At 52.6% G+C, this 27,287-nt stretch overlaps 1 protein-coding gene and 2 long non-coding RNA genes across 3 annotated transcripts in view; 2 read left to right on the top strand and 1 right to left on the bottom strand.

Annotated features, from left to right (window-relative positions):
* Positions 1–1,958: 1,958 nt before the first annotated feature.
* PEDS1 (plasmanylethanolamine desaturase 1) lies at positions 1,959–26,132 on the bottom strand. Its single transcript, XM_019640944.1, has 6 exons — positions 25,907–26,132; positions 17,609–17,728; positions 7,963–8,054; positions 6,590–6,734; positions 5,105–5,317; positions 1,959–3,002 (listed from the first exon to the last, which is right to left on the bottom strand). Exons 1-6 carry the CDS (start codon positions 26,028–26,030, stop codon positions 2,881–2,883), a joined length of 816 nt encoding a protein of 271 aa, XP_019496489.1. The 5' UTR covers positions 26,031–26,132; the 3' UTR covers positions 1,959–2,880.
* LOC109381863 (uncharacterized) lies at positions 5,329–11,627 on the top strand. Its single transcript, XR_002123832.1, has 3 exons — positions 5,329–6,068; positions 8,873–9,043; positions 9,312–11,627. It is a non-coding gene; the product is annotated as an uncharacterized LOC109381863 (long non-coding RNA).
* A 189-nt stretch (positions 26,133–26,321) lies between the features above and the next one.
* The window catches only part of LOC109381857 (uncharacterized), a 13,401-nt gene continuing 12,435 nt past the window's right edge, over positions 26,322–27,287 (top strand). Inside the window, exon 1 of the long non-coding RNA XR_002123828.1 lies at positions 26,322–26,774. This is a non-coding gene — a long non-coding RNA (uncharacterized LOC109381857). The remainder of the gene's footprint in view (positions 26,775–27,287) is intronic.

The following is a 27,287-nucleotide window of genomic DNA, read 5'->3' on the forward strand; positions in this document are numbered from 1 at the left end:
CACATGTCTCACTGGCCACCTGCCCCCTCACCTCCCTCCTTCCACTGGAGCTGCAAGTGGGTGTTAAAGCACAGTGGCTTGGGTCAGATCGGGGCTCAGATACCAGGCCTGCCACCTACCCGCTATGCGACCTTGGGCCTGTTACATGATCTCCATGCCTCAGTTTCCCCATCTGTGAATAGGGCTAAGTGTACTCCCCTCTCAGAGCTGCAGGGACTGCTTGATGGGACCCGAAGTACAGAGCTCTCCACAGTCTGGCACGTGGTAAGTGCTCAGTAGCTATTAGCACTTATTGGCACCCCCCTCCCCCATCTCACAAATGACCCCCACACTCCCAGACCTGACGCAAAACATACCTCCTTCTGGTTTTGAAAAGTATTTTCCCAGCCCCTGGGATTCAGGAGTAGGGAGATGGTCTGAGCCTGAGGCCTGGCTCTGCCTTACTAGCTGTGGGCAAGTCGCTTCCCCTCTCTGAACTCAGGCTGTTTTTTCACTGGCTCAGGGGAACTCACACAGGTTGGGAGGGCCTGGTTCCTGTCCCTGCAGGTGAACATGTTTCAGCCCTGGACAATCAGAATACTTCACCATCATTCCACTCCCCCCCAACCACCAAAGTGATTGGTCCAGGGGTAGTCACATGACCCAAGTTAGGCCACTGAGAGCCTGCCCTGGGGCTTTTGCTGCAACTACTCAGAAGACTTGAAATTTCTGAGCTGGTCCAATGTCGTCTCAATTCAGAGAAAAATAGAGCTAGAGAGACCAAGTTCTGATGACTCATGGGAGCCCCTGGGTCCTACCAAACCATAAGTCAGCATCACCTCTGAACTTTTCAGCTATGAGCTAATAAAATTATTTTAGGTATTAAGTTTCGGTTAAGTTATATAGTTTTCTGTCATTTAGAAGTTGATGAATTCTAGTATTCCTTTTGTGGTCCCGAGACAGTCACAAATCAAGTCTAGTGGTGGGCAAACTTTAAGGAAAATGAAGTTATGGGTCACAGTTTTTAAAAAATACTTTATCTCTCATTGCTCTAATGAGTCTTTTATCATGTCTATCCCCAAAAGGCTTTCTCTTTTTTTTTTTTCCTGGTTAATATTGTAGAAACTATCTAGCCCAGACTAGATATTGATTATAATGCCTGTAGAGTTCATTACTGAATCCCAGTGCCTAGCACAGAGGAGGTACCTTATAATAATTTGTTCAATGAATGAATGAACAAGATACTCATTAAAATGTCCAGTGTCTCCCCACTTATCTCAGCCTGTGAGGCTCCATATAGCTAGTCCCTATTTTTCCAACCTCATCTTCCATTTTCCCGTTGCTCACTTCAGTTCAATCACTATCTCTTAAAAACCCCGAACTTGTTCCTGCTCTCAGGGCCTTTGCACTTGCTGTCCAGTCAGGAAGCTCCTTTCCCCAGCTGGCTCCATCTTCTCTTCCAGATGTCAGCTCAAATGTCACCTCCTCCGAGAGGCCCTCCCTGACTACCCTGCCACACAGCACCACCCTGCTTTTCCAGTGTGGTTCCATGCTTTATGATTTTCTTTACAAATCAACATCTGAATGCCCATGTGCATTTATCTGTTTATTGTCTCTCTCCCCAGGAGGTCAACTCCACTAGGGTCTGTCTTTGTCTGTATGTTCACTGCTATGCCCCAACCTTCAGGTCACAGCCTGGTACACACCAGGTGCCAATAAACATTTGCTGAAGGAATTCATAAATAGGGATCAGCCTTCATTACTCTATCATCATGCTTTCCTGTGTGAAGACCATTCCTCACCAAATTATGGGTCCCCTCTAAAAGTGTCTGGAGCAGATGTCAAACTCATTCACTCTCAGGTGGCAAAGACCTCATCCTGGGCCCCAGGTTGTGGGGGAGCTGGGAATGGTGGGGCCTCACCCTCCAGGCTCCTTTACCCTCCTCCCCCAGCAACCAGGAAACACGAGGCAGCCGAGGTTAAGTAGACTCTTGCTGCTTTGTTATAAATATATTATGTACATCCAAAACATGACATTAAAATATTACTCCGTTACAGAAAAGATATTAAGGCTTTCTATTATTTACATTAAACAAGCAAGCACCTTTAAAAAAAAACCAAAACAAAAAAGCCCCATTCTTTCTTCTCTGACATACCCCTGGCCAGAGGGGATGCTGTGTCCCGTTCCAAATGACCAAAACCCATTGCAGAGGCTGTGCCCTGCGATGACTTACTTCCGTTAGAAACATTAGCTCTGGCTGGAATCACGTGGGCAGATAGGGGAGGGTCGGGGAAGAAGTGGGGGTCCACACTTGGGCAGGGGATTCTGGTTTCTTCTGGCCAGCTGCCCTCATACCCTTGCTGCGCTTTGCCATCCTTGGGTGGAAAGGCCAGGCTGGAGGTGGTGGCTGGGGATGTCCACTCACCCAGGCATGTGGGGTCAGTTTGCAGGGCTATGGCAGGGCAGTGCTCCAGGGACACTTAGGTATACCTGGGGGCTCCCAGACCACTGCGGGCAGACAAGGGACAGAGAAGATGACTCAGTGGCCCCAATGCCAGCCATGCTGAAGGGCTACCCATCGGGGCTGGAGTGGGTGAGCTTCCCCTCTACCCAAGGGGTGGCTGGCAGGGCGGGGTTCCTTTTTCTGCAGCCAGGCTTGGCAGACAGAGCAGCTCAGGGGGTTAGGGAGGGGCCAAGGAAAGAAAACAAAAAAAAAGGAAATTAAAAATCAGTGGCTCAAGTATTGTGTGTCACGAAGGGTGGGCTGGGGGTGCCTGGGCCCAGCCCAGGAGGTGTCCTCTCCACCTGGCGGGGCCAGCACGAGGAAGGCTGGAATTTGGCAGATGGCTTCGGTTTGGGGGTCTGGGGATGGTTGGCAACGAGGTGGCAGGCTGGAGGAGTTATTTGATCTTCTGGGCCCATTTCATGTCATCTGCCCGAGGCTTCTCGCCTGTCAGGCCCTGGATGAGGTCCTCTAGGCGTCGCCAGAAGCCCATCTTCTCCAGGGGGTAGTTGAGCCAGCCTGCAGTGGAAAACAGGGCACCAGGGGGTTGAGGGTTGAGTGGGGGAGCAGCAGCTGAGGGGATGTAGGGAGAAAGCTGGCCCTGCCTCGGGCAAGAGCAACCAACCGGAAGTGGGTCTGCAGAGGGGAGGGGACAGGACTGACCAAGGAATCTAAGGATGGGGCCCTCCCACCAATGGGCCTAGGGCCTGCCTTCACTCAATTCACTTTCATACTGAGTGCTTACTATATGCTAGCGTGGTAGTGTTTCTTATCACTTGACTCAAATGCCACCTCTTCCAGGAAGCCTTCCCTGACTACCACTTAAACAGCACTCTAGGCCTGTCATGTCACCCTCTTTTATTTTTATAGCCTTTATGATAATGTAACCATTCTCATTAATTTGCCACTTCCCCATTTTGTGTTGGTTTTTCTCCCCACACCTCAACTAGAATGTCAGCTCCGAAGAGCTGAACCCGATGTTCTTTCACTATTGATCCCCAGTGCCAAGAATGATGCCTAGTACATAGTAGGTGCTCAGTAAATATTGATCACAATCTTATTTAATCTGGATTAGTCTCCTACCCAAATCATGAGGTACATACTGTTATATTATTAGTCCCATTTTCCACATAAGAAGAATGAGGCTTGGCAGGGGGTTTCCCAATTAGTAGGTGGCCAAACCAGGGTAGATCCCAGCCCTGGCTGAGCAGTTAACATATTTCCTAAACAGCCTAACCCCTCTACCTGCTCTCAAAGAGCATGACTTTAGGACGAGCAAGGACTATCTTTTTGTGGCTCTCAGTTCTGCCTCCAGAAAGAAATAAAACAACCTCCTCCCCAAAAAACCAGTAGCAGCTTATTGAGTGCCCACCTACATGCCAAGCATTTTATATCCGCTATTCTGCTATTCACACCTAGCCTGTAAAGGTACTATGTGAAGGAGGTGGCTGCAGCCCCATTTTGTGGATGAGACACAATACCCAGGGAGGCTCGAGTCTTCTAAAGGCACACACAGAGGAGCTGATAGTTGAACCTAAGTTGGCCTGACTTGACAGCACCTCTGATATACTTAACCTTGAAAGACACTCAGCTGGCCCCAGAAAACCTGCTTGCCTGCCCCACCTCACCTCACCTCACCTCACCCCACCCCACCCCACCCCACCCCACCTCTCTGGCACTGGCCCATTAACTACCAATGGCGTGTGGGTCTCCTTACTGTTCCTCAGTCACCCCAGGGCGTTCCTGCCTCAAGACATTTGTATTTGCTGTTCCCTTTGCTTGGGCTAATCTATCCCTATTAATCTGCAGGTCCCCTCCCACACTTTTTTCAGCTTTTTGACCACCTCATATGGACAGTTACTCTTCCCCCACGTCCCCCTCTCTCTGCCCTTCCCTCTGCTTTGTTTGTTCCCCATGGCATTCCTCACACATGGACTTGGTCATCTCTCGTATCACTCTGCCCCTCATATCCTCCACTCCAGCCACACTAGCCTCCTTGCTGCTCCCTCAAACACGCATGCTCCTGCCTCAGGGCCTTTGCACCTACTGTTCCCGCTGCCTGCAGTGCTCTTCCTCCACATCTGCATGACTTTCTCCCTCAGTTCAAATGTCACCTTCTCACTGAGGCCTCCCTTGACCACCCTATTGGAAGGGTGAAGTCCTCCCCATTTCATTTTCCTACCCCATGCTTTATTTTCCTCCATAGCAGGTAGCACCATCAGATGCAGTACTTATGTATTTATTGTCTGGAATGTCCCCTATTAGAATGTGAATGCCACGAAGTCAGGATCTTTGCCTGTTTTGTTCAGTGCTGTGTCCCAAGCCCAGAGCTGTGCTTGGCACATAGTAGGTGCTCAAGAAATACTTGCTGGATGGTTGAGTGGTTGGAATAACAACTCCGTGAGGTGTGTGTGGGGGTGTCTGTCTTGTTTGCTGCTGTGTCCTTAGCGCTGAGAAGCATGTCCGGCACATAGCAGGTACTCAATAAATGTGTTCTGAGAACATTCCTCTGGGGGCAAGGACAGCCTGACCTCCCACCGTGACCTCTGTCCTCCTGACCCTGAGGAGGGAGCTGCAGCCGAAGCAGGGGTGGCCCATTCCGTGCCACCCTCCAGCCGCACCTGTGGTGATGCAGAAGTAGGTCTCGTGGGGTGAGACGTGGTGGATGCGATGGTGTTTACGCGGCAGGATGATGTGCCAGTCCTGCAGGAGGATGACCAAGCGCGGCAGCCCAAAGTACGTGTGTGACCACTTGTGGATCTGGTTGGTGAAGGTACCAAAGATGATCAGGCAGAAGACGAAGCACTCCCAGGGATACAGCTGCTCCAGGGCTTCTGCAGCGGGGGGAGAGGGTGGGTGCCCATCGGGCCCACACAGCCGTCACATCGGGTGTGAGCAGCCTGGCCCTCACTGCTCACCCCGGGCAGCTCCCATTCCAGGCTCCTTCCAACCTCCCCCATGGGCTCAGGCAAGCTCAGACGCCCCTGCTGCTCAGGGGGCAGCTAGTAAGTAAGCACAGGTAATAGTTAAGTATGGGGGGCTCTGGGTTCAGACCCCTGCTGTGATACATCTTGTCTGGATGAGCTTGGGCCACTGACTTTGCCTCTTTGAGTCTTAACTTCCTCATCAGTAAAATGGGAATCGGTTTTTGTCCAGGTTCCCTAGAGGCACAGCCTGAGACAAGGATTCAGGGGCGCATGATTTATCAGGGGGCTGGGGGCAGGGGGTAGATCTCTGAAGCATTAACGGCTCCATAGTTGGTCCCACTCAGAAATGAGGGGGCTGGTCTTTAGTAGGCGTTTCCTGGCACTGGCTTCAGGCTCATCCCCAGGGGAGAGGGAGGACCTGCCCTGGCAGCACTCAGAAGGGGCTGCTGGGAGCTGTTAGCAGCCACCGCTCACAGCAGCCAGGGGATGGTTACACCCCTCGGGAGGGGGATGTGGGTGGGGCACCACAGTACCCTCTACACCACAGACACTTGTCACATCTACTCTCAGGGAGGCTGCTCTAAGGATCAACGAGGTGTCAAGTTGTTAGAACAAGACCTGGCAGAGGAAGGACTCATCCCCCCACCTGACAGATACGGTAAGTGAGGCTCAGAGAGGTGAAGCGGCTGCTTTGGAGTGACAAGTTCCCTCCCTAAAACAGGCAGGGCAGAGATCTCAACGCAGGGCTGTTTTGAGTTCAGTGCTGTTACTCTTTCCACTAAACCAGGGTAGCAAAGCCAAAAACTTTGAGAGCCAGGTAGGTAATGCAAACACGCAAGCGGGGGCTGGGTATAGGACAGCAGGGAGTGGTGGGGACTGTGGCAAATTGGAGAGTGTGCATCTTGTCTAAAGGGCGCAGCTACAGCTCAGCTCTGGTCCAGTGAAGCCAAGTGGGAACAAGGACCCCTGGCCAGATTGGATTGTTTAAGAGAAGCTGGAAACATAGACATTTATGTCAAATACCCGAATTTTACCTGAAGATAACTAACTAAAACTTTTTTTATAACACTGTGAGGCGGTCACACACATACACACCAACCACAGGAGGTTCATGGGGGTTGAGGGGAGTGTCTGTCCCCGATGGCCCCCTGGAGGTCTACCACCAGCTGGCATGCTCACCAGGGCTCTGGGTGTGGAACTTGTAGGCCATGTTCAGTAGAGGCAGCAGTGTCACCAGGCAGTTGTCCCCATTGGTCTCGATAAAGTCATGACGTGTAATGGCCGTCGGGTCAATGTGATGCTCCCGGAATGGTCGAATGAAAGCCTGGGGTGGGGTAGGGAGTTGGGAGTGGGGATACATCTGACCGGTCAGCCTGTGGTGGTCAGCCACTCCCCCCAACCTCCTACACACACTCGATTCAAGCTCATCTCCTTGCCCTTGGGGCAACAGAACATTCCACCATGCCGCTGATACAGATTCCCCCAGCCTTCAGGGTCTAGGTCTAGCAGCTCTAGCAGCAGACAGATCAAAATGACCTAGTGGGGACTGTAGGCTGGTACTGCCCTCCTTTAGGCCTCAGTCTCCCCACCTGGGCTGTGAAGGGGCTTGGAGACGATCTCCGCCCTTCTTTCCTACCTTACGACAAATTGAGGAGGCCCTCACAGTGACAGGTAGCACCCTCTATTTCTTCCCAGCATCTAAGCCCTTCCTTCTGGTAACGGCCTCACCCTCTTCTCTTAGTACAGCTATTCTGATGGGGCTGAGCCCACCATTCCCTAGTTTCGAGTGAGCATGTCACCCTGGCTTGGCCAATCAGAGCATTCCATCCCTCCAGCAACAGCGATGGGCTGAGGGATGGGCATGTGACCCAAGCTGGGCCAATGGGAGTGAGCCATGGAACTTTGGCTATAACTATGGGAAAGGAGAGTTCTCTTTCCACTGGGGGTGGGTGCTGAGCTAGGAGGATGGAAGTCTAGGCAGCTGGGAGCCATCTGGCTACCTTCTCAGAAGAAAGCCTACATGAGAGTGAAACCAACAGAGAGGAAAGCAGAGACAGACATGGAGAGAGACTGAGTCTGAAGAATACGGTCTGTTTGTTCTACTGGACCCAGCCACGCCTTAATTTGGTTCCACTCCTGAAATTTTCAGTATACAAATCAGTGTCTTTACTTGCTTAAGCCAGTTGGTACTGGATTTTCTATAATTCACAACCAAAAAGGTCTGACTGATACAAGATAAAGTTAAATTAAAATAAACAAGCAAATAGTGAGGCAAGGCAGGCAAAGGAGAACAAGATGTGGCCCCCGAAATCAAGGGGTTCTGGCGAGGCAGACACATAATAAAGCTTCTGACCGTGCCATGCCTGATGCGTTTGCTTCCAGAAAATCCCTGGGGCTTCCTGTTCTAGTCCTGGGGGAGATCAGGCTGGCAGGGTGGTCCCCATCTTTCAGAGAGGGAAACCGAGGCTCAGATGGGAAAAGGGACTCACCGAAGGTCAGAAAGCACAACCTCCTTCCAGAGGGGACAGGCTGGGCTGGCTCAACATACGTACCTTCCCCACAATGGGCAGCTCCACGGAACCCCAAGTGTCGGCTCCCCAGTGCACCAGGCCAGACAAGAAGTCAGCAATAAGAGCCCCTGCAACTGTGGACAAGAAAAGGGTGAGCCTGGGCTGGGGACACACAGAGGGACACCTCCCCACCTGCCCACCCCCAATCAGGGAGTCACGCATTCGCTTGCTTGCTTGCTCACTCACTCGTTAGGGTAGAGGCTGTCCCTTCTCTACTTGGAACGCTTTGTCCCCTGTGAATGGGGCCTCAGGAATAACACTCTTGGCCTCAATCTGGATCTGTCCCTTTACTTGCTCTGCCCCATGGGAGTTGTGGGAACCCACGTGCTTGGTGAGTCTGCGAGAATAAACTGGGCATGCTCATATCAGCCCAACCTTTCCCTGTTAGGAGCTGACTGTCCCCTTGCCTCTGACCCCCAATCTCTCTACTCTGCTCCAGTGTTGCCAGTGACTAGATGGAAATGTCCTTCTGGGGTTTGGTGTCAAAGTGTACCTTAGGTGCAGGTAGACACCATGCTCCCCACCCCCGCCCCATCTAGCTTTTATCAACAGTCAATTCAACATGATCATTTGGCCTCCAGCAGCCTTTTCCTTGTCTTGGTTCTCAACTGATTCAGAACTGGAGTAGGGTCCCCTCAGAGACCCCAACACCATGCACTCACTTGAGGGTTCAGTATGATACAGAGGTGAACAGTGGTTACATCTGAACTCAAATTCCAGCTGTCACTCACTAGCTGTGTGACACTGGGCATATTACTTAACCTCTCTGTGCCCTAGTTTCCCCTAGATAGATGGGAATGATGATTAAAAAAAACCATCCCATTTATTGAGGATTTCAATGAATTCTCATGATCTGTTTGAAGTTGGTACCATTTTTATTCTCACTTTATAGAGGTGGAAATGGAGGCTTAGAGAACAGAAGTAACTGGACTGAGGTGGCATAAATGGCAAGTGGCAGAGCCGGGCTCTTAACCTGCCTCGAGGTCCAAATCTAACAGCAGGATGCACCGTCACCATTGTCCACATGGAGAAACTGAGGCGGAGTGGCCAGCACCTGTCCCAGGTAACACCCCCGTGCCATCCCCCCTCACACTCCCGTCTCCTGCATGTCAGCCCCCCTGGAGTGTCCCCTTTCCTTTGCCCTTACATGCCTCTGGGTTTTTGCATTTGCTGTTCCCTCTGCCCAGAACATTCTTTCCCGAGCTGTATCACAGCTCACTCCTTCACTACCTTCAGTCCTTCACCCAAATCCTCCAGGGACACCTGATTTAAAATTGTAAACACTCTCACCTTCCAGCGTTTCCCATTTCCTATTGTTCCTTTTCTCCAAGCACCTGTTACCTTGGACTTCATTATTCTTTGTTTATTGTCTCCCCTACAAGAACATCAGCCCCACAAAGGTAAGGGAATGTTTATGTCGGTATCTTGGTTTCTGGCACTTACCAGGGGTTCAGTAAATACTTATTGAATTAATCAGCGTAGACACTAAGTACAGTACTTGGCTCACTGTAAGCCCTCAATACCTACTACTATTACTGTTGTTGGGAGTCAGTTATTTCGTCTATCAAGCAATATTCGGTGAGGACATGTGCTGTGCACCATGCTCTAGCGCCAGAGATGCATCAGACATTGAGCTCACCATCTCCAGGGCAAAGAGGCACGAGGAGGGAGAAGCTGTCAAATGTGGCAGGAACAAATGCAGTTTTCAGTGATGACAAGTGCAGTCCATTGGGTCATGTGACTGCAGGCAAACCCTTTCCCTCCCCCTCCTTAGACTCATTTCTCTGTGTGAACTCGTCCAAGGCCCAGCTATGCTATTTAAGGGATCTTTGAGTTCTGCTAGGGCCCTCAGCCCTTTGGTGACAGCAGGCCTTGGGGTGCTATGGAGGCTGGAGAAAAGCCCCTGGAGACCTCCCTGGAGAACGGGAGTCACGAGTGACGGGGCAAGAGTGCGCGTGCGGGTCACTGTGGACATATAGTTCTGATGCCTGGGCCTGAATTAAGGGGTAGCCGTGAGTGAAGACTTTACACAGGCCCTAGAGCCTCCACCCTATGGATGCCAAACATGGGTGAGATGATGGGGGCGGGGAAGACACAGCTACATGCAGGCACCTCGTGTTCCTCATGACAAGGACACGCGGCGGCACCACCTCCTGGCAGGTGGAAGCCAAAGATAGGCCATAGGGTGACACTGCACAGGTGGCTGGGTTGGGGACAGGGCAGGGCTCAACAGGGCCCGCTGGGCCTGTGTACTGAGGGCCCCACCCAGGGCTGGGCAGCCCTGCTCCTCAGTGACAACGCTGGGACGTGGACCTGGGCAGAGGTGTCAGGGAGATGGAAGCCAAGGGCTTCTGTGCCTGCTGGCCCTCTACCTGGCACAGCACCCTGCCCGCCCTGAAGATCTCCGAATGGCTGGCTCCTCCTCAGCCTTCTAGCTCAGCGCAATCATCACCCAACCCCCCTGGCTAAAGCCAACCTCTCAGGCAGGTGCTCTTGGTCACATCTCCCTGCTTTATTTCTATCACGGCCCTTGTCACCACCTAAGATGGCTGCATTTATTATCCCTACTTCTTGGATGAGAAAAGGGGCTCTCAGAAATTATAACAATCCTCTCCCCTCCCCGAAGTGGCAACCATGGGATGGAAAGAGGCGGGTTTACCCACCTCTAAAACCAGCACCCTTTCATGTCCTTCAACTGAACCTCAGGAGGTCCAGGGGCATTCATAGAGCTCCTACTACATACTGTAGGATGCTGTATACACACTGCCTTGTGTCAACCAGGAGGGACAAGAGGCATGTGGCTAGGAGCACAGGCGGGTATAGATCAAGAATTGGGAGCCTCATCTCTTGCTATCATATTGCTGTGTGATCTTGGGCAAGTCCCTTGACCCCTCTGGGTCTCAGCATCTTCCAATGCACAGTGAGGGGTCAGCTGAGGTGCCTTGAGGCCCTACACCGACAGCTCTAATGACAACTGTAAATGCTGCCGTCACAAGAAGGCAGCCCCTCAGTCAGTAACCTTGCACCCCCTAATTTCCTTCACCCCTATTCCATGCAACCTCTGATCTGCTTCCCATCATTATAGGCTGGTTTTGCCTATTTTAGAACTTCATATGAATGGATTCCTATAGTATGTGCTCTTTTGGGCCTACCTTCTTTCACTCACATAATACTTTTAGAGTCCTCCATGCAGCTGATAGATCAATAGTTCATCCTTTTAATTGCTGAATAGTATTCCCTTGTCTGGATGTCCCACAGTGTGTGTATCCATTTCGCTGTTGGATGTCTGGGTTGTTTCTAGGCTGGGACTGTTATGACTCACACTTCTGTGAAAACGTTTATATACAAGCCTGTGTGGAGACATATGCCCTTGTTTCCTTTGGGTCTAAAGATGTCAACTATTTATTTTTTTTGTTGTTGACATTTATTGGGCAAGTTAGATACCAGGGTCTATGTCAGCATCTTAAATGTTTTATCTCTTCTAATCCCTAAACTGTACCAAGGCCAGTTCTAAACTGGTTACACATCTTATCTCCTTAATCGTCCTTAGCCTTTAATCCTTACAGATGACAAGAATAAGAGCAAAAGCAATACAGGTGGTCCAGGCTTACAACGGTTCAACTTATGATTTTTTGACTTTATGATGGTGTGCAAGTGATACGCACAATAAATTACATATATTTAATACTTTATTATAAAATAGGCCATGTAGTAGATGATTTTGCCCAACTATAGGCTAATGTAAGTGTTCTAAGCATGTTTAAAATGAGAAATTATTTCTAATTTCCCGCTCAGCTATGATGTTTGGTAGGTTACGTGTATTAAATGCATTTTCGTCTTAACGATATTTTATCAGGAGGTAACCTTATCGTAAGATGAGGAGCATCTGTATTAGAAAAAACAATGTTTGTGGTAACGGTCAACAATGGAGGACTTCCTGTGTGCCCAGCGCTATGTCAAAGGTGGTAAAAAGTGCATTATTGGGGAGTACAGCTCACCACACCTTAAGTATGGGCTGTGCACAGTGACTTCCTTCCAGAGAGGACAGTATGGGAGGGGAGAAGGAGAGTAACTTTCCAGTGGGGAAACTTGACAAACTGCTTGTGTCAGTTGGTGAAGGTCAACATCACGGCGCTAAGTCATGTTGACAGTACATCCCTTTGCTACAATGTGATGACAATGACACTTTACCTCTGAGTTCTTCCTCCCTGAAACACATAACCCAGGCCAAGAAAAACACCAGACCAATTCCAGTAGAAGGGCATCCTACGAAGGAACAGTCCTCAAAACTGTCAAGATCACAGAAAACAAGGAGAATCGGAGAAACTGTCACAGCCAAGAAGAGCCTAAAAGGACATGACAACTAAATGCGATGTGAAATCCTGAATGGGATCCTGGATCAGAAAGAGGACATTACTGTGAAAACTAAGGCAATCTGAATCAATTGCCTTTCGTTCGTAATAATGTATCCATACTGAAGCAGTAACTGTAACAAATGTATGATACTAATGTAAGATATAAGATGCTAATAATAACAGGGCAAGCTGAGGGCAGGAGTATATGGGAACTGTACTAGCTGCTCATTTTCTGTAAATCTAAATTGTTCTAAAAATAAAGTCCACTGAGATGGGCCCCGCCACATCCCGACTTCCAGAGGAGAAAATGAGGCTCAGGGGTAGGACAGCCCAGGGTCACAGGGCTGCCGGCGTGGCCGCAGACCATTAGAAGGGGCGTGCACGATCACGCTGAGCCTTTCCGTCCAAGTCCAGGAAGTGAGGATATTAACAGTGCTCACTCCACCTAACGACAATCAGTTAACAAGACGGGCTAATGCAGGTCAAGCGCTCAGCACGGTCCCTGGGACACAGTTAAGTGCTCCCCAAATGTAGCTATAGTTAGTAGTTTAAATATCACTCCCCTCTCCGAGCCTCAGTCTTGTCATCTGGTAAATGACCAGCACCCGGTCTTTTCAGGTGTCCAGCAGAGGGGGAACGTATGCTTTGGACAGAGGTCAGGAATTACTTTGGGAGAGGAGGAGCTGTCCCCTTTTTCTGGGAGGAAAAGGCTCTGTGTTTCCTGCGTTCCTTTTTGGGTGGCTGTTTCTAGGCTCCAGGCTGCTGCCTGAGACTGCTTTAATGGGGGCAGGGGTGGCAGAGGCGGGCACACAGAAGCTTCTTTGTCCCAGTCGGTGGCAGTGGCCGGCGGCTGGCTTACCCTGGGGACAGCTTCGGCCTGGCCGCCTCCCTGTCTGCAGGACACTGGGACGGGGGTATGACTCACTCCAGGCCACCTTGACTCACTGGGCGACCTTGAGACAGCTTCTGCGCCTCTTGGTGGGGGCCCATTTCCCCACAGGTCACCCAGCTAGGCCTTCTTCGCCTCTGCCCAACTCAAGGGATAGTGTGGAGACAGAGTGGCGGAGACAGAGGGCTTGTCAACACTGTCCTGGGGCCAAATTCTATCTTTCAGCTCAGAAACCCATGGAGAAGCCACACCAGGCCAGTCATAACCTGAGGCCATGTGACCTCTGACCTCACTGCCCGCCTTGCACCCACTCACTGTGCCCGACTTGAACACCCTCCCTTCTGTTTGTCTGCCAGAAAACTTCCAGCCTCTTCTTCAAACACCAACTCATAAGCACGCACACTCTTCCTCCACTTTCTCCAAGTGCAGCCAACAGCTCAGGGCTCCCAGGGTTTTCATTTGTTCATTTATTCGTTCATGACAAGACTCCTGGTCAAGGTTGCTAATGATCCCAACGTGGCCAAATCCAGTGGTCCGTCCCCTCGCTGCCCCCTAAGTCTCCTGGAAACACATTTCTCTCTTGCGGCGTACCCCCCGCTCTTGGTGGGTTCTTCCTCCTCGCCCTGGCAGCAGCAGCAGCAGCCTGGGGTCTCCTCTCAGCTCCCACTCAGCCACTCAGCCCCTGCAGGCACACTACCAGGACCTGAGCTTCACACACCATCTCTTCAAATAGCAAGGTCGCCTCGGTTTTGATCTCTAGCTGCCTTCCCTGGCTCCAGCTTGGGTTTCTGGATTTCTAATTTCCTGCTCAACACTTTTCCTTGGCTCTCCAGCAGACATCTCAAGCACTTCCCCTCAAGCCTGCTCCTTCGGCCTCATCCCTTCGGTCACTCAGGCTACAAACCTGGAGTTGCCGCCGACCCCTCCGTCTCTACCTCCACAGCCAACCTGGCAGCATTCTGGCGGCTCACCTTTCACAGCTTCTCACCACCTCTACCACACGACCCAGGTCTGGGCTGCCACCTTTGCCTCCTCTCTGGCCCTCACACCCCCCATCTGTCCTCCCTGCAGCATCAGCTGATGTCAGCTCCCTGCAGGAAACTCACCAATGGCTGTTCACGGCCCGTGGAATAAAACCCCTGGCCTCCTTCTATTCCCCAGTGCAGTGGGCATACGCCAGCCCCAGGGCCTTTGCACTTGCTGTTCCTTCTGCCTGGAATGCCCCTCCCAGAAATATCAGCCTGGCCCCCTCCCTCACCTCCTTCAGGTCTCTACACAAACGTTAACTTTTACAAAGAGAGGCCTCGCCTGACCTCTTGCCTCTTCCCTGCCTACTCCCTTATCTTGATTTTGTTACCAGTGTTGCGCCATCTGTTTGCATTTATTAACTGGGCACCTTTCATGCTTCTGCTTCTTCTGGTATCAAAGGCCTGCTAGAGGCACCGGAACCTTTAGGGAGATAATGTTGGGCAGGGGGCGGGCTCTGTAGGCTGGCACAGTGCCCTTACTTCCTGCGTGTTAACACATAAATCAGAGCAGCTACTTAAATTGATTAGTCTGTGCAAACATCATTATCAGGGGATTGTCTGCTCTTATCAGCCCAGAGACAAAGGTACGAGATTGGGAAGCTGGGAGTCAGATGCACTGGCTACACAGCCAGAGATCTCCTGAGCCCAGGGCTGGGAGCTCTGGTCCCCACCAGGGAAGGGAGGTGGGTCACCAACTGTCCTGGCCCACACAACACACACCTGGGCTCTGACGCCGCCAGTCCTCTGCCCAAGCTGGGCCCACTGCCTAGAATACCCTCTCCTCCCAATGCTAACTGGAGGCTGTATAGCCCATGGTTTGGGAGCCAGGCAGGTCTGGATACGTGATCCCAGATGTTGCTGCCTGGGTGAGGGCCAAAGGGCAAGTCACCTGGTGTCTCAGAGGATGGCGATCAGAACCTTCTCACTAGGTTTCCACCAAGAGTTAAAAGTGCCCAGCCTGGGGCCTGGTGCATAGTAGACACTTGGGAAACATCCATTGTTAAACTGACCATTGAGGCGGAAGGCCCAAGTCCCTGTGAGTGGTATGTTGGGTGGTGTCCCCTCCCCACCTCTATTCAGTCACTGGCCCGCTCAGCAGTTATACACACATGCATTTTGCCCTCACAGTAGCCCTTGGGGGCAGGTACTGTGAGCAGCTTCACTTAAAAGATGTGGAAAATGGGTGCGGCTGGTTAGCTCAGTTGGTTAGAGCGCAGTACTCCTAACACCAAGGTTGCCAGTTCGATCCCGACATAGGCCACTGAGTTGGGCCCTCTACAACTAGATGGAAACAACTACTTGACTTGGAGCTGATGGGTCCTGGACAAACACACTGTTCCCCAATAAAATTTAAAAAAAAAAAGTGGAAAATGAGGCTCAGAGATGCAATGACACTTGCCCAAGGCTACAGAGCCAGGAGGTGGTGGAGCTGGGACTTGAACCCAGATCTGCAGGGGCTGCTTGTGACCATCTCAGCTGGGGCTTCAGGACTTACACTGTCTCCATTCTTGCCCTTGAATGTGGAGCTCTGAGGCAGAGGCTGGAGGGGCAGGTCCCTTGCATCCCTGGGCAGAGGGGCCATCTGGCTCCTGTGGGTGAGACCCAGGCTCCCCAGCACTGGATGGAGTAAGGCCCCCTCCCTCCAGCTGGCAGGGCCCCCTAGCACATGCCTATCCCCATCTCAGACCCAGACGGCTCAATTAGCAGGCGTCAGCACTACTGGCTTAGGCAGCCAGAATGCTTTTAATGAGGCTGGGGGAGCTGAACACTTAGGAAGGGCCAGGTGGGCCAAGGGCACAGCTGCCCCTCAGCCTAAGAGCCCAGGACGGGGGAGGGGATGAGTGCCTGAGTCAGAGGGAAGAGGGGTGGGGTGGTGAGTGGAGAGGAAGGAAATGTAGTCATCCCGGGCCCAGGGGTGGAGAAGACAGTGAATTAAGAACTGTGTCGTGCTTTTGGCTTGAGGTGTGACTCTGGGCTGGTCCCTTTGCTGAGCCTCAGTTTCCTGATCTGAAAAACGATGACAACCATAGCATCTACCTGCCAGCTGTAGATAGGTGAGGACCGACCAAAGGAAAACACTCAGCACGTACTGATAAGTTGCAGCTTGCTCATTCATTCATTCACTGATTTAATAAATATTTATCGAGCACCTACTGTGTGCCAGGCTTTGTGTTTGCGGCTGGGGACATAGCAGTTAATAGATAAAACTTTCTACTTTCAGGGAACTGACACTTGATTAGGGGGAAGACAGATCATAAATAAATAAACAAACAAATAAATAAATAAATAAATAAATTGTATAACAGAGTAGGGTGAGGAGACAGCATATGACAGAGCTGTATATATATATATATATATATATATATATATATATATATATACACACACACACACACACACATATATATATGTGTATATTTTAAATTGGGAACAGTGTTTTTCCAGGACCCATCAGCTCTAAGTCAAGTAGTTGTTTCAATCTAGCTATGGAGGGCGCATCTCAGGGGCCCATGTGGGGATCGAACCAACAACCTTCGTGTTATGAGCACTGCGCTCTAACCACCTGAGCTAACCGGCTGCCCCAGGGCTGCTATTTTTGAGGGATAATCAGTGGGGAGCCTCCTGAGGAGGTGACCTCTGAGCAGAGACCTGGACGAGGGAGTGAACCATGTAGGTATCTGCAGGAAGAGTTCCAGGCGCAGGGAACAGCAGATGCAAAGGCCCTGAGGTAGGAGTGTGTCCAGTGCATGGTGGAGGCACACTGAGGAGGCCAGTGTGGTGGGGGCAGGACGAGCCAGGCCAGAGTGGAGGGAGGTAAAAGCTGAGGAGCAGCTGCGGCCAGGCTGAGTTGAGGAGTTGGTGTTTTATTCCACGCATACAGGGGAGACCAGGGGAGTGGCCTGACCTGACTGAGGTTCTAACAGGACCCCTCTTGCTGTGTGAGGTGGGGAGACCAGGGAGGAGGCTCCCATGATGGTCCAGGTGGGAGAGGATGGTGGCTGGACCAGAAGGGGACAGTGCAGGTGGAGAGTAATGGTTGGACTCTGGATGCATTCCGAAAGTGGAGTCAAGAACATTTGCTGATGGTTTGGATGTGGAATGTGAGAGAGAGAGGAAGGAACTGAGGATGATGCCCAGGTTTTTGGCCCAGCTGACAGGAAGGACACAGGTGTTACTGACTGAGATGGGAGGCAGGGTTCCCATAGCACGTACTGCACTCATGAGCACGCACACATGAGCATGCACACCCACACACGCATACACGTGTGCAAGTCGCCGTCTGAGTGGCACACACACTAGGTAGGTCTCTGACCCTTGTGGAAACTGAGGCTGGCAGCAGAGCTGTGGGCACTCACCGACACCCAGCATCACGAGGGGCGTGTGCTCCCAGCGGGCCAGCAGCAGGAGATGGGTCAAGTTGTGGGCAATGAGGCTGAAGCACAGGACCACACAGCACCACTCCTGGAAGCGCTTGCCTGCGGGGAGAGAGGTGAGAGGTGAGCTGGCAGGGCAGGTGGTCCAGAGCTGGGCCCCAGGGGCGCTCTTAAATATATTCCACGAGTCTACAGTGCTAACCACAGGCTGAACTTAGGAACAACCAAGGAAAGGCTCCAACCTACCCATTTCACAGATGATGTCACTGAGGCCCTGAGAAGGGGAAGGGCCTGCCTGAGATCATACACTCAGGAATGGCTGCAGCAAACCAAGCGTGGGGCCCTTCTGAACGCAGGCCCCTGGTGCCCAGGTCATACACCCATGAAGCCAGCCTTGTATGTGCCAAGTCTTTGGCAGACAGGACCAGAACGCTGATCTCCTGGGCCCCGCTTTGGGCTCTCTCTGGAGACACCTGAGGGAACTTTAATAAGCTTTTTTAAACTGGCATCGTGGCATCACCTATCCCCTTTTGTAGGTAATTACTTGGAGGTAGAAGCTACAAACAGCTTCTAATCCCAGAGGTTCAGACCCCAACCTCCATCAAAGCAGGGCTCCAGGCAGTGAGTCAGGAATTCAGGAGAAATGGAGCCTTGGTTATTGCTTCTAGGGCTCCTGCCAGGAGCAGGGGGTCCAGGAGTAAGCCACAGGGAAGAAGAGGTGGTATGAAGAGGAGGGAGTCACAAGTGCTCAAAGCCTCCAGGGGCCAGCGGGTGATGTGCAGGAGTGAAGTGGGCCGAGTGTGGACAGTGGGACGCGGCAGCACACGTGCCTTTTCTACAGGGCAGCCACTAATTGGCCAGCTACTGCCAGGTGGGAGTGTGGGCCCAGGGAGGCTGGAGCTTGTATTCTCAAGGGAAGCCAGAAATCAGGATGTGGGTATGAAATCCTCTCCTTAAATGTTGCCACACATTTTTACTAGGCATGTGCGCTCAAACAAGCTGATTCACTTCACTGCAGCTTTGTCTGAGGTGTCAAACCATTGGAAATAACCTAAGCGTCCACGGCCTGGGGGATTGGCCAAATTAATTTGGTCCACAGCATCTCTGTGGCTAGGAAGAAGGTGGGGTGGCTGTTTATGTGTGGACGGGAGGGATATCCAGGACATACCGGTAAGGGCAAACAACAGCCATTTATGTAAACAAAACAAAACAAAACAAAAAACTACGTAGTCAAGACTGGCTTTTCACTTACTCCATTTTGAATTTAAAATTTGCGAATGTACTAACTCCATCAAAAACCTTTTCTCATAATTTTAAGTTAAAATTTAAAAAAGTAAAAGGAAATAAAAACATCATGTGGGTGACACAAAACATGTGACACGGCCATTGGGAATATTGCTTTTCCAGGTAGCTGGTCCCAAGGGAATGGACGACGCTTAATGATAAACGTTTTCTCATCATTAGTGTTTAATATCTACTGAGCAGTTACTATGTGCCAGGTACCTGCTGAGGTGATGCCATTTTATGGATGAGAAGTCTGAGGGTCAGAGTGGTCCCAAGGAAGCAGCCCAAGGCCACCCAGCTACTCAGCTATAGACCAGGATCCTGTGGCCAGAGGGTCTGGCTCCTGAGACCCTGCTCCTACCCAACCCTGTCCTGCTGTCCCCGGTCCCTCCCTCCATGCCCCATCATCCTTATGGCCCTAACCACATTCTGGGTCAGGCCCACCTCACACAATAGGGCCAGTCAGACCCCTGTGAGTGATTAACAACCAAAGGGGCCAGGGCACATAAAGAAGGTTCCTCCTGCATCTGTCCTCTCTCCTCTTTAGTGCTTTGTGTGTGCTGTTCCCTTCACCGCTCCCTGCAGCAGGCTGACTTTGGTACTGTTCTTACAAATCTCAATCTGGAATCTCTGCCTCCAGAGAGCCAGCCATGATTCCTCCTCTGACCCCTGGGCTCTCCCAACATGAAGTCTGCCATATGGGACTGTCATTGCCTGTATAACATCTGTCTTCCCCTCACCAGATGTGAACCCAGCAGGCCTGGGACCGTGTCTGGTTTGCTCACCAGGGTCCTGGCACACAGCTGGCGCTCAGTAAATGCTTGTGGAATGAACAAATTCCCTACCATAATCCTAAAAAAAAACCCCTGCCAGGCTTTGCCTCTGGGCACTCCTCCCCAAAAACCTTGGAAAGGAAACAGTAGGCATCTCATTGTTCCTGACAGGGAAACAGGCTCAGAGAGACAGAGAGAGACAGAGAGAGACAGGGAGAGAGAGATAAAGGGCCTTGTCCAGGTTGCACAACAGCACGCTGCACCCTGAGCCAGAATCAGAAGAGCAGCCATCCCCTTGCTCTGTGAAAAAAATCAAGGTTCTGAGTGGGGAAGGGACACCCCAGAATCACATCCCCTTGATCCCTGTGGTACGGATGAGGACACAGGCTCAGAAAGGGCAAGGGCCTCAATAGGGGTCACACAGCAGCAGCAGAGGGCCTAGAACCCCTTGCTTCCGGCTTCTTGGTCAGGGGTTGTTTCCCTTCAGCCATGGCCCTGCCACTCCAGCAGCCCCCAGCTAGAGTCCATCACCATCTGGCCCAGCAGGGCCTTCCCTGTTCTGGTTCCTCTTTGCGGCCAAGGCCTGGGACTCAGAAGCAGGAAGCTGGTTGTGGGGCTTTGGGGGGGAGGGCAGCTAGAGGTGAGGGGCAGGTGAATCCTCAGCGCCAACCTGCCTGCCTGCCCCGCAGACTGTAGGGACAGCAACTCAATCAAATAACAGTAACAGTGACAATGGCTGACACCCACTGAGGCCTATCACACCTGGGGTACCAGGTGTAGCCTACATCAGAGAAGTCACAGACCCACTCTCTCTGGCATATTTTGTTCTCAGTTAATAAAAAATTAGCTACACTAAAAAAAAAAAATCACATAAAATTCCTATTTCTTGCTTCTCTTCAGAACCCAGGAATCTGGCCACCCTGGGCTTGAGCAGCAGTGGCTGCCCCATCAGCAGACGGCAAGAGCTTCCAGTTCACCCCAGTGCCCTCCCCTCCTGGTGGCCTCCTATTGGATGGCTTCCCTTGGTGGAAGTCCTGGCCAGGCCCCTGCAGTCATCTGAGTTTTTGAGCCTGAAGCACAGTCTCTCGTTCAAGTCTCAGTCCCTCCAGGGAGGAAGTGTGTTATCCCTTTGCCGAGATGAGGAAACTGAGGCTCAAAGGGTAAAAACGAAGAGCTGGGTTTGGATCCTGGGCTCAGTACACGGGACACGTCAGTCTGAATGGTTGGGGCTGTCCTGATCCTCAAGATTGCCCAGCTCACGCCCCACGCGATGGAGAATGCCTCTGAAACCAGAATATTTTCCCACCTAAACTCTCTCTTTGGCTTTTGGGTCCTTCTGCAGACCAAATGCCTCAACTTTGATCTATAAAAAATACATCTCCAATAATAAGCGGCCTTCACTGAGCACTTCCTACATGCCAGGTACAATGCCAGGGTTGACCTCAGCCAGCCCTCGCCATACACCATGGGCTGGGACCTTTGCTCGATTTTTCAGAGGGAGAAACCATGCCTGGGGATATGAAGTGATTTGTTCAGAGTCACTTGAGGGTCACCAAAGTCACAACACGGACAGTCAGCCTGGTAGGGCCTGCATGGTTAGGTGGTTTGAACGGTGTCACTTTACTGATGGGTAGACTGAGGCCCAGGGAGGGGAAGGGCTTTGCTCAGGACATAAGAGCTCAGGCCGCCTCTGGCTTAGTGCTAGGGCCTTGTTTCCTTGAGCCATCCCTGGCCGAGTTATAGCAGTGACTGCCTGTTGGCCCGAGGAGGGGGCCAGGCTTGTGTGTGGTGGTTGTGGAGGGCTCAGAGGTGCAGAGGAGGTCAGGCGCCAGGCCTTAGCTATCACGGCTTTCCTGGGGGCAGGCCACAGCCAGAGGCTTGGCATCGGGCCTGATGCTTCCAGCTTCGTCAGACAAGCCCTGAAGAATCTGTACTTCTGATGGCCTTTGGCTACTAGGAGACCCTCAGCCTCAGGAAAGTGGGGACAGTGGGTAAGGAGAAGGCAGAGACCACAGACAGAGAGGAAGAGAGATAGGGAGACAGATGAGAGAGAACAGGAATCAAGAGATACAGAGAGATGAGAAACAGAGGCAGGAGAAAAACAGGCAGGGAGAGCTTAAAGGGAAACAGAGAAAAAAAGAGAAACAGCATGGATGGCCAGAAAGAAGGAGATGAAAAAAAGTGGAAAAAGAAGACTGAGCGAGGCAGAGAGACAGCTTGACCCAGAGTGTGGCAGGGACAAGGCCTGGCCAGGGCAGGGGCCCCAAGCCTCTGTCTTCTGGCTTTAGCCACGCCCATCTGGGTGACTGAACCTGGGCTCAGCTCTGAAATTACAGGCCAGGACCTCTGCCCAGCGCTCCCAATACCCATGACCTTTCCCTGACCCTACACTAAGAGTCTCTAGGTGTCCCAGGGCAGGGGCATCCGTAGTTAGCTGGGGGGCAGGGTGAACAGCTGACGCTAGAGACCTCTCAGGATCCACCCACCCTAAAGCCCAGGGCATCCGAGAAGTGGTGCACACATAGGCAGGCTTCAGCTGGCACTTGCCGGCTTGCCCATGAGGCCAGGGAAGGCCTGCCACTTCATAAATCCTGGCACTTGACACAGGGTGGCTGCTACTGAGAAACCTGGAGTGGAGTGGGCTGTGGGACCCTCTGGCTCCTGGGAACCACAGGACCAGGCCGTAATGCCTTGGCCAGACACTTGGGGCCCATGGGATTGGGCTGAGGCTGTCACCCTGTGCCAGTCCCTCCATCCCATGTAGCCCTGATCAGGCGACTCACAGGTCCCCGCAGACACCAGGCCCACTTTCTCTGCTCTGCTGACCTGAAACATTGGTCCCTCTCCGGCACACCCACCCTGGGCTGGCTCACTCCCAGTGAGGACTAAGAACACGGAACCTAGAATGCCCCCACCAGTGTTCTGGTTCTGGCCCTGCTGCTATCTGGTTGTGTGACTGCGGGCAGGTTGCTCCTCTTTGCTAAGCCTCAGGAAATGAGTGCACACGAAGTGCCAGGCACTTCAGTCAAACCAAAGAGATGCTGCCCCTGGCCTTGCCGACTTCCCCTCTGGTGGGGGCAGGTGCAAGCTCCATCCAGGCAGGACAAACATTAGGAACAGCACATGGGAGGGGGGCGGGCTATGAGGAGGCCACTGGCTTGCAGGTTCCTCTCCTGTAAATGGAGTTAATACCAAGGTGCACCTCAGACAACTGTAGTGAGGATGACATGAGAACATGTGAGCAAAATGCCCAGCACAGTCAGGGCTCAAGAAATGCTGACTGCCTTATTATTGCTGCCAACTGTCATGGTGCCAACCTACTTCTGGCCCCAGGAATCTCAAGAATCCAGTCCTGGAACCCAGAAACATCTCCCACTCTCCCTTTGCTTACTCTGCTCCAGCCCACAGGCTTCCTTGCTTTTCTGCAGACACTCCAGGCACACTCCCACCCCAGGGCCTTTGCACTTGATGCATCCCTAGTCTGTACCAATCCTTCCTCAAATATCCTCATGCTTTCCTCCCTTCAGGGCTCTCTGTTCAAATGTCACCAGCTCAGTGAGGCCTTAACTGCCGCTTTCTCTAAAATGTCCCTAACCCCAACATTTCATTTTCCCCTTTTCTGCTATATACAGAGGGTGCCAAAAAAATGTATACACATTTTATGAAAGGAAAAAATTGTATTAAAATTGTAATACAGTGAATGATACTAGCATTCATTTGATGAACGCCATCTTTTGAGTGAACATCATACTACACATTGCTATGCAATTCAATTCAGCTTTGAAAAGTAATGCATAGATAATAGCTCTTAAAATGTGTATACATTTTTTGGACACCCCTGGTTTTTGTTCCATAGGGCTTGCCACCACTGGGCAGGTGTGGTACTTCCCTTCTATATTGGGCTTACTACAATGCCAGCCCCATTTTTCCTGTCTTGTTCACTGCTTTGCCCCCAGGATCTAGAACAGGGACTGGGACAAAGGTGCTCAATATGTATTGAGCCCAGTCGCTCATTTTATAGGTCAGGCCCAGAGAGGTCAAGGTACTTCCTCAAGGCCACCCTGGAAAGGGACAGAGGGAGACAGAGGGAGACCTACAGAAGATGGAGAAACCAGTCTGTCCAGTCCCCCCGCTTTAATCCTCACCCCTGAACCCAAAACTGTACGTCAGGAGGAGATAAGGCCTTGACTGCAGGCTTGGGGCAGCAGGAAGCTGTCTGCAGCCTCAGATCCCTGTGCGTCTATTTTTCAGAGTGAAAGGCACTTGGGGAAACCAGAATTAGAAGAAGATGCCATCATGGTGGAACCGGGAAGATGGCAGTCTCTCGGGAAGGCTTGAAATGCCCGGATAGGATTTAGTTGAATACGGGTAGGGTTTATTCGAGTGGGCAGAGCTGGACACCAAAGAAGGAGGCCTTTGAATCTCTACTCTTGGTTCCCAGGTGGTGAGTCTGAGGACCAGAGAAGTGAGGCAGCTTACTCCAGCACGCACAGGAAAGGTCGTACTATTGGGTTAACAATAGGGAGCGCCCACTGTATGCCAGGTCTTGTGCCTGCCAAAGTGGATGATCTCATCTCCTCTTCCTAAAGACAGTAAGGAATAAATCAACTTATCTTGTACCCATTCAGAGATGAGGAAGCCGAGGCTTAAGAGAGGGAAAGGGGCTTGGCCCAGGTCATACAGCTAGGTCGCCGAGTCAGGATGCCAAGCCCAGCCCGCCTGTGGAGTGCAGGAGTTAGTCTACAGGCTGGGTGTTTAGGGAAAGGGGTGAAGAAACCATGAGAGCATGGGGCAGGTGCCCAAGCCAGGTCAGAAACAAAATCACACCTAGAGCATGGAACTGCAAGTCCAGAAAGGTCTCCAGTGATCCAGAACTCAAGAGGAAAACAAATGGCCTGAGGTCTTATAGCCAGCTAAGGCAGAATTGGTATGCAAACCCAGGTGGGTCAGGGTTGGAAGCCAAAGGTGGTAGTGACCCATCCCATGCCCTCCCCAGGCTAGGGCATGCATGGTGGCTGCCCCCTGGTAACAGGAAAGATGTCAGAATGTTTGACAAACAAAGCTCGGTGTGATGGCCATGTCCAGCAGAGCGGCCTCTGGCAGCTCCCAGTCACCTGACTCGAGTTCTCAAAGGCACTTCCTTAACCACTGGGGTCATTTGGCCTTCTTGGGGCGAGGCAATGAGATTCTTGCGGCTCACCAGTAAGTCAGAGAAGGGGGTGGGGGCTGGTGCTTTTTGGAACATGGATGATAGGCACAGTGGGAAGAAGCTAGGGGCCTGAGGGCAGAATGGGAGCAAGGTTCTCTAAGTTGTGGTCTGGTCTGGGGCATATGGGGGCTCCACACCCGAGTCCTAATGGAGGGGGCTGATATGCGTACATGGGGCAGGGGCAAGGGATGAAGTCGGGGCTGCTGTGTGGGAGGAGCTTAGATGGAGGATTTGCAATGCTTTCACCAACTGGAATTCCAGAATACCTGGTGAAGGACTGACACTCCTCACTGAAAGTGTGTGTGTGTGTGTGTGTGTGTGGGGGGGGGTAAAGGAGGGGAGGGAGGAGATGGTGGTCTGAAGCCACTGAAACTAAAACTAGGATGGGGCTTTGGGGGAAGGGCGTCTGGGGCACTCGGTAGCTGGGGGCCCCTGAGTTGGGGTTCCCAGAGTGAAGGGGGTGGGGTGAGGTGCCCAGATTTGGGGGGTGAGGTCCTGTTTCCAGCCCAGGGTCCTGGTTGTGGGGTAGATGGGGCCCTAGGGTGTGAATTCCGGATCTGGGGAACCTGGGATGGGGTGTGACTTTTAGGGGGCCGGCGCAGTGCATGTAGTTGAAGAGCTGCTTCAGCTTGTACTGGGTCCTGGGGTGAGGGTCCCCTAAGTCCAGGGGGGCTCTTTGCAGCTGCGGGTGCGCCGGGGCTAGGATCCGGATTTGGGGGTTCAATGAGAGCTCTGTCTGTAGCTGGAGGAGCTGATACTGCAGTTCCTTAATGTGGGGACTATCTTTGCATCCAGAAAGCCTCGGGGCTGGGGTTCTGGCTTGGGTTTGGAAGTGGCGCTGGGATGAGGTCCCCAGACTTGGGGGCACTATTTGCAAGCAGAAGCCGAGGCTGGAGTTCTGCATCGGGGCCTGAGGCTGGGGTTCCGATCAGGGGACACCGGGGTCGCTGTCCGCAGCCCGGGCTGGTGACTGCAGGCCTGGAAGGGGGGGGAGGGAACGGACGGAGGTCCTACCTGGCGAGTAGAGCGCGGCCAGCTCACGGGCCCCGGCGTGCTGCGCGCCCCAGCGCCGGCAATACGCTGCTTCATCATCATCGAGCTCCGGCTGCTGGCCCGGCCCGTCCTCGGCGCCCGCCATGGCCACTCGCCCGGCCCGCCCGGTGCTCTCTGCTGGCAGCAGCGGCTGCGGCGCCAGGGCCGCGGAACCGCGGCGAGATCACGCCGCCCAATGACCGCCCAGCGCCGGGGGCGGTGGCGGCGCCGGCGGGGGCCTCGCCCGGCCGCGCGTCACAGCCAATCAGGGCCCGCGCCTGGCCGCACAGACCAATCAGCGGTCGCTGATCCGCAGCCAACCGCGGAGCACCGGGGGCAGGGCCGCAGCTGGGCGCAGCTGGGCGCGGAAGCGAAGGGCAGCGGAGCGTTCCTGCCTGCCCGGCTCCGCCCCTGGCCTGGGCCCTCGCTCCTGCCTCACGGAAACGCGGGCCGTGTCGCCTCCCACCTCATGCTCGGTTTACTGTCCCGTGCCATGGGCGAGGTCCTGCGCCTCCGGACCCAGAAATGGGCATTCCTTCAGCACGCACGGTCAAACGCCTACTGTGAGCAAGGGACGCGAGTGAGGGCGCCCGGCCGGGGCCAAGGAGCCGACGTTCGGTGGACACTTCGAACGGTGCTCCCTAGTCGGGGCCGGTTTACAGTGGGCCAGCTTATCGAGCCCTCCCTCGTGCAGAGGCCCTGAGGACCGTGCGTACACCTGCTGTGCGCCAGCTCGCGCCGTGCGTCCGGGGAGGAGAAACACTGAGCTTGACCCCCAGGAGCGCCTGTTCTCCCGAGGGAGAGAACAGTACACTGATGAGAATGACTCAGAGTCACGCTGTAAGATTCGGTGAGCGCTTAGTATCTGTTAGGCGCCGGGCCAGGAGCTAGACGCTGCATCTCATGTACTCTTAATGACCAGTGATGTCTCCACAGAGGTTCCTCCTGACCACCCCGCTCAAAGTTGCCCCCTCCCTCCAGTCTCTGTGACATCACCCCGTTTTGTGTTCACAGTGCTTGTCCTGGGCAATGAACTTACAGTCTGTGTCTTCCCCCACCAGAAAAAAAAAGCTCCCTAGCGCCCACACTTGCCTTGTTCACAGTAGAGGCTCGTTTCCTGAGTTAATGCTTGTTGAATGAATTAAGGCTCAGCTACATGCTTTTACTTACCCCAGCAGGTAAATAAGTGACAGGGGCAGGGTTTTACCCAGGTTTAACTGGCTACAAAGTATACAGTAACTATTCACATAAATTCCATACAATGTCACCAAATGGGAACCACCCTAGAGGTCATGGAAGGACCCAAGAGGTGCGTGCCTGAGGGGAGCAGAGAGGGGCGGTAAGATCCCTTCTAGAATGTCTT

Source organism: Hipposideros armiger, unplaced genomic scaffold (assembly GCF_001890085.2).
Source record: "Hipposideros armiger isolate ML-2016 unplaced genomic scaffold, ASM189008v1 scaffold_54, whole genome shotgun sequence".
Classification (NCBI taxonomy): domain Eukaryota; kingdom Metazoa; phylum Chordata; class Mammalia; order Chiroptera; family Hipposideridae; genus Hipposideros; species Hipposideros armiger.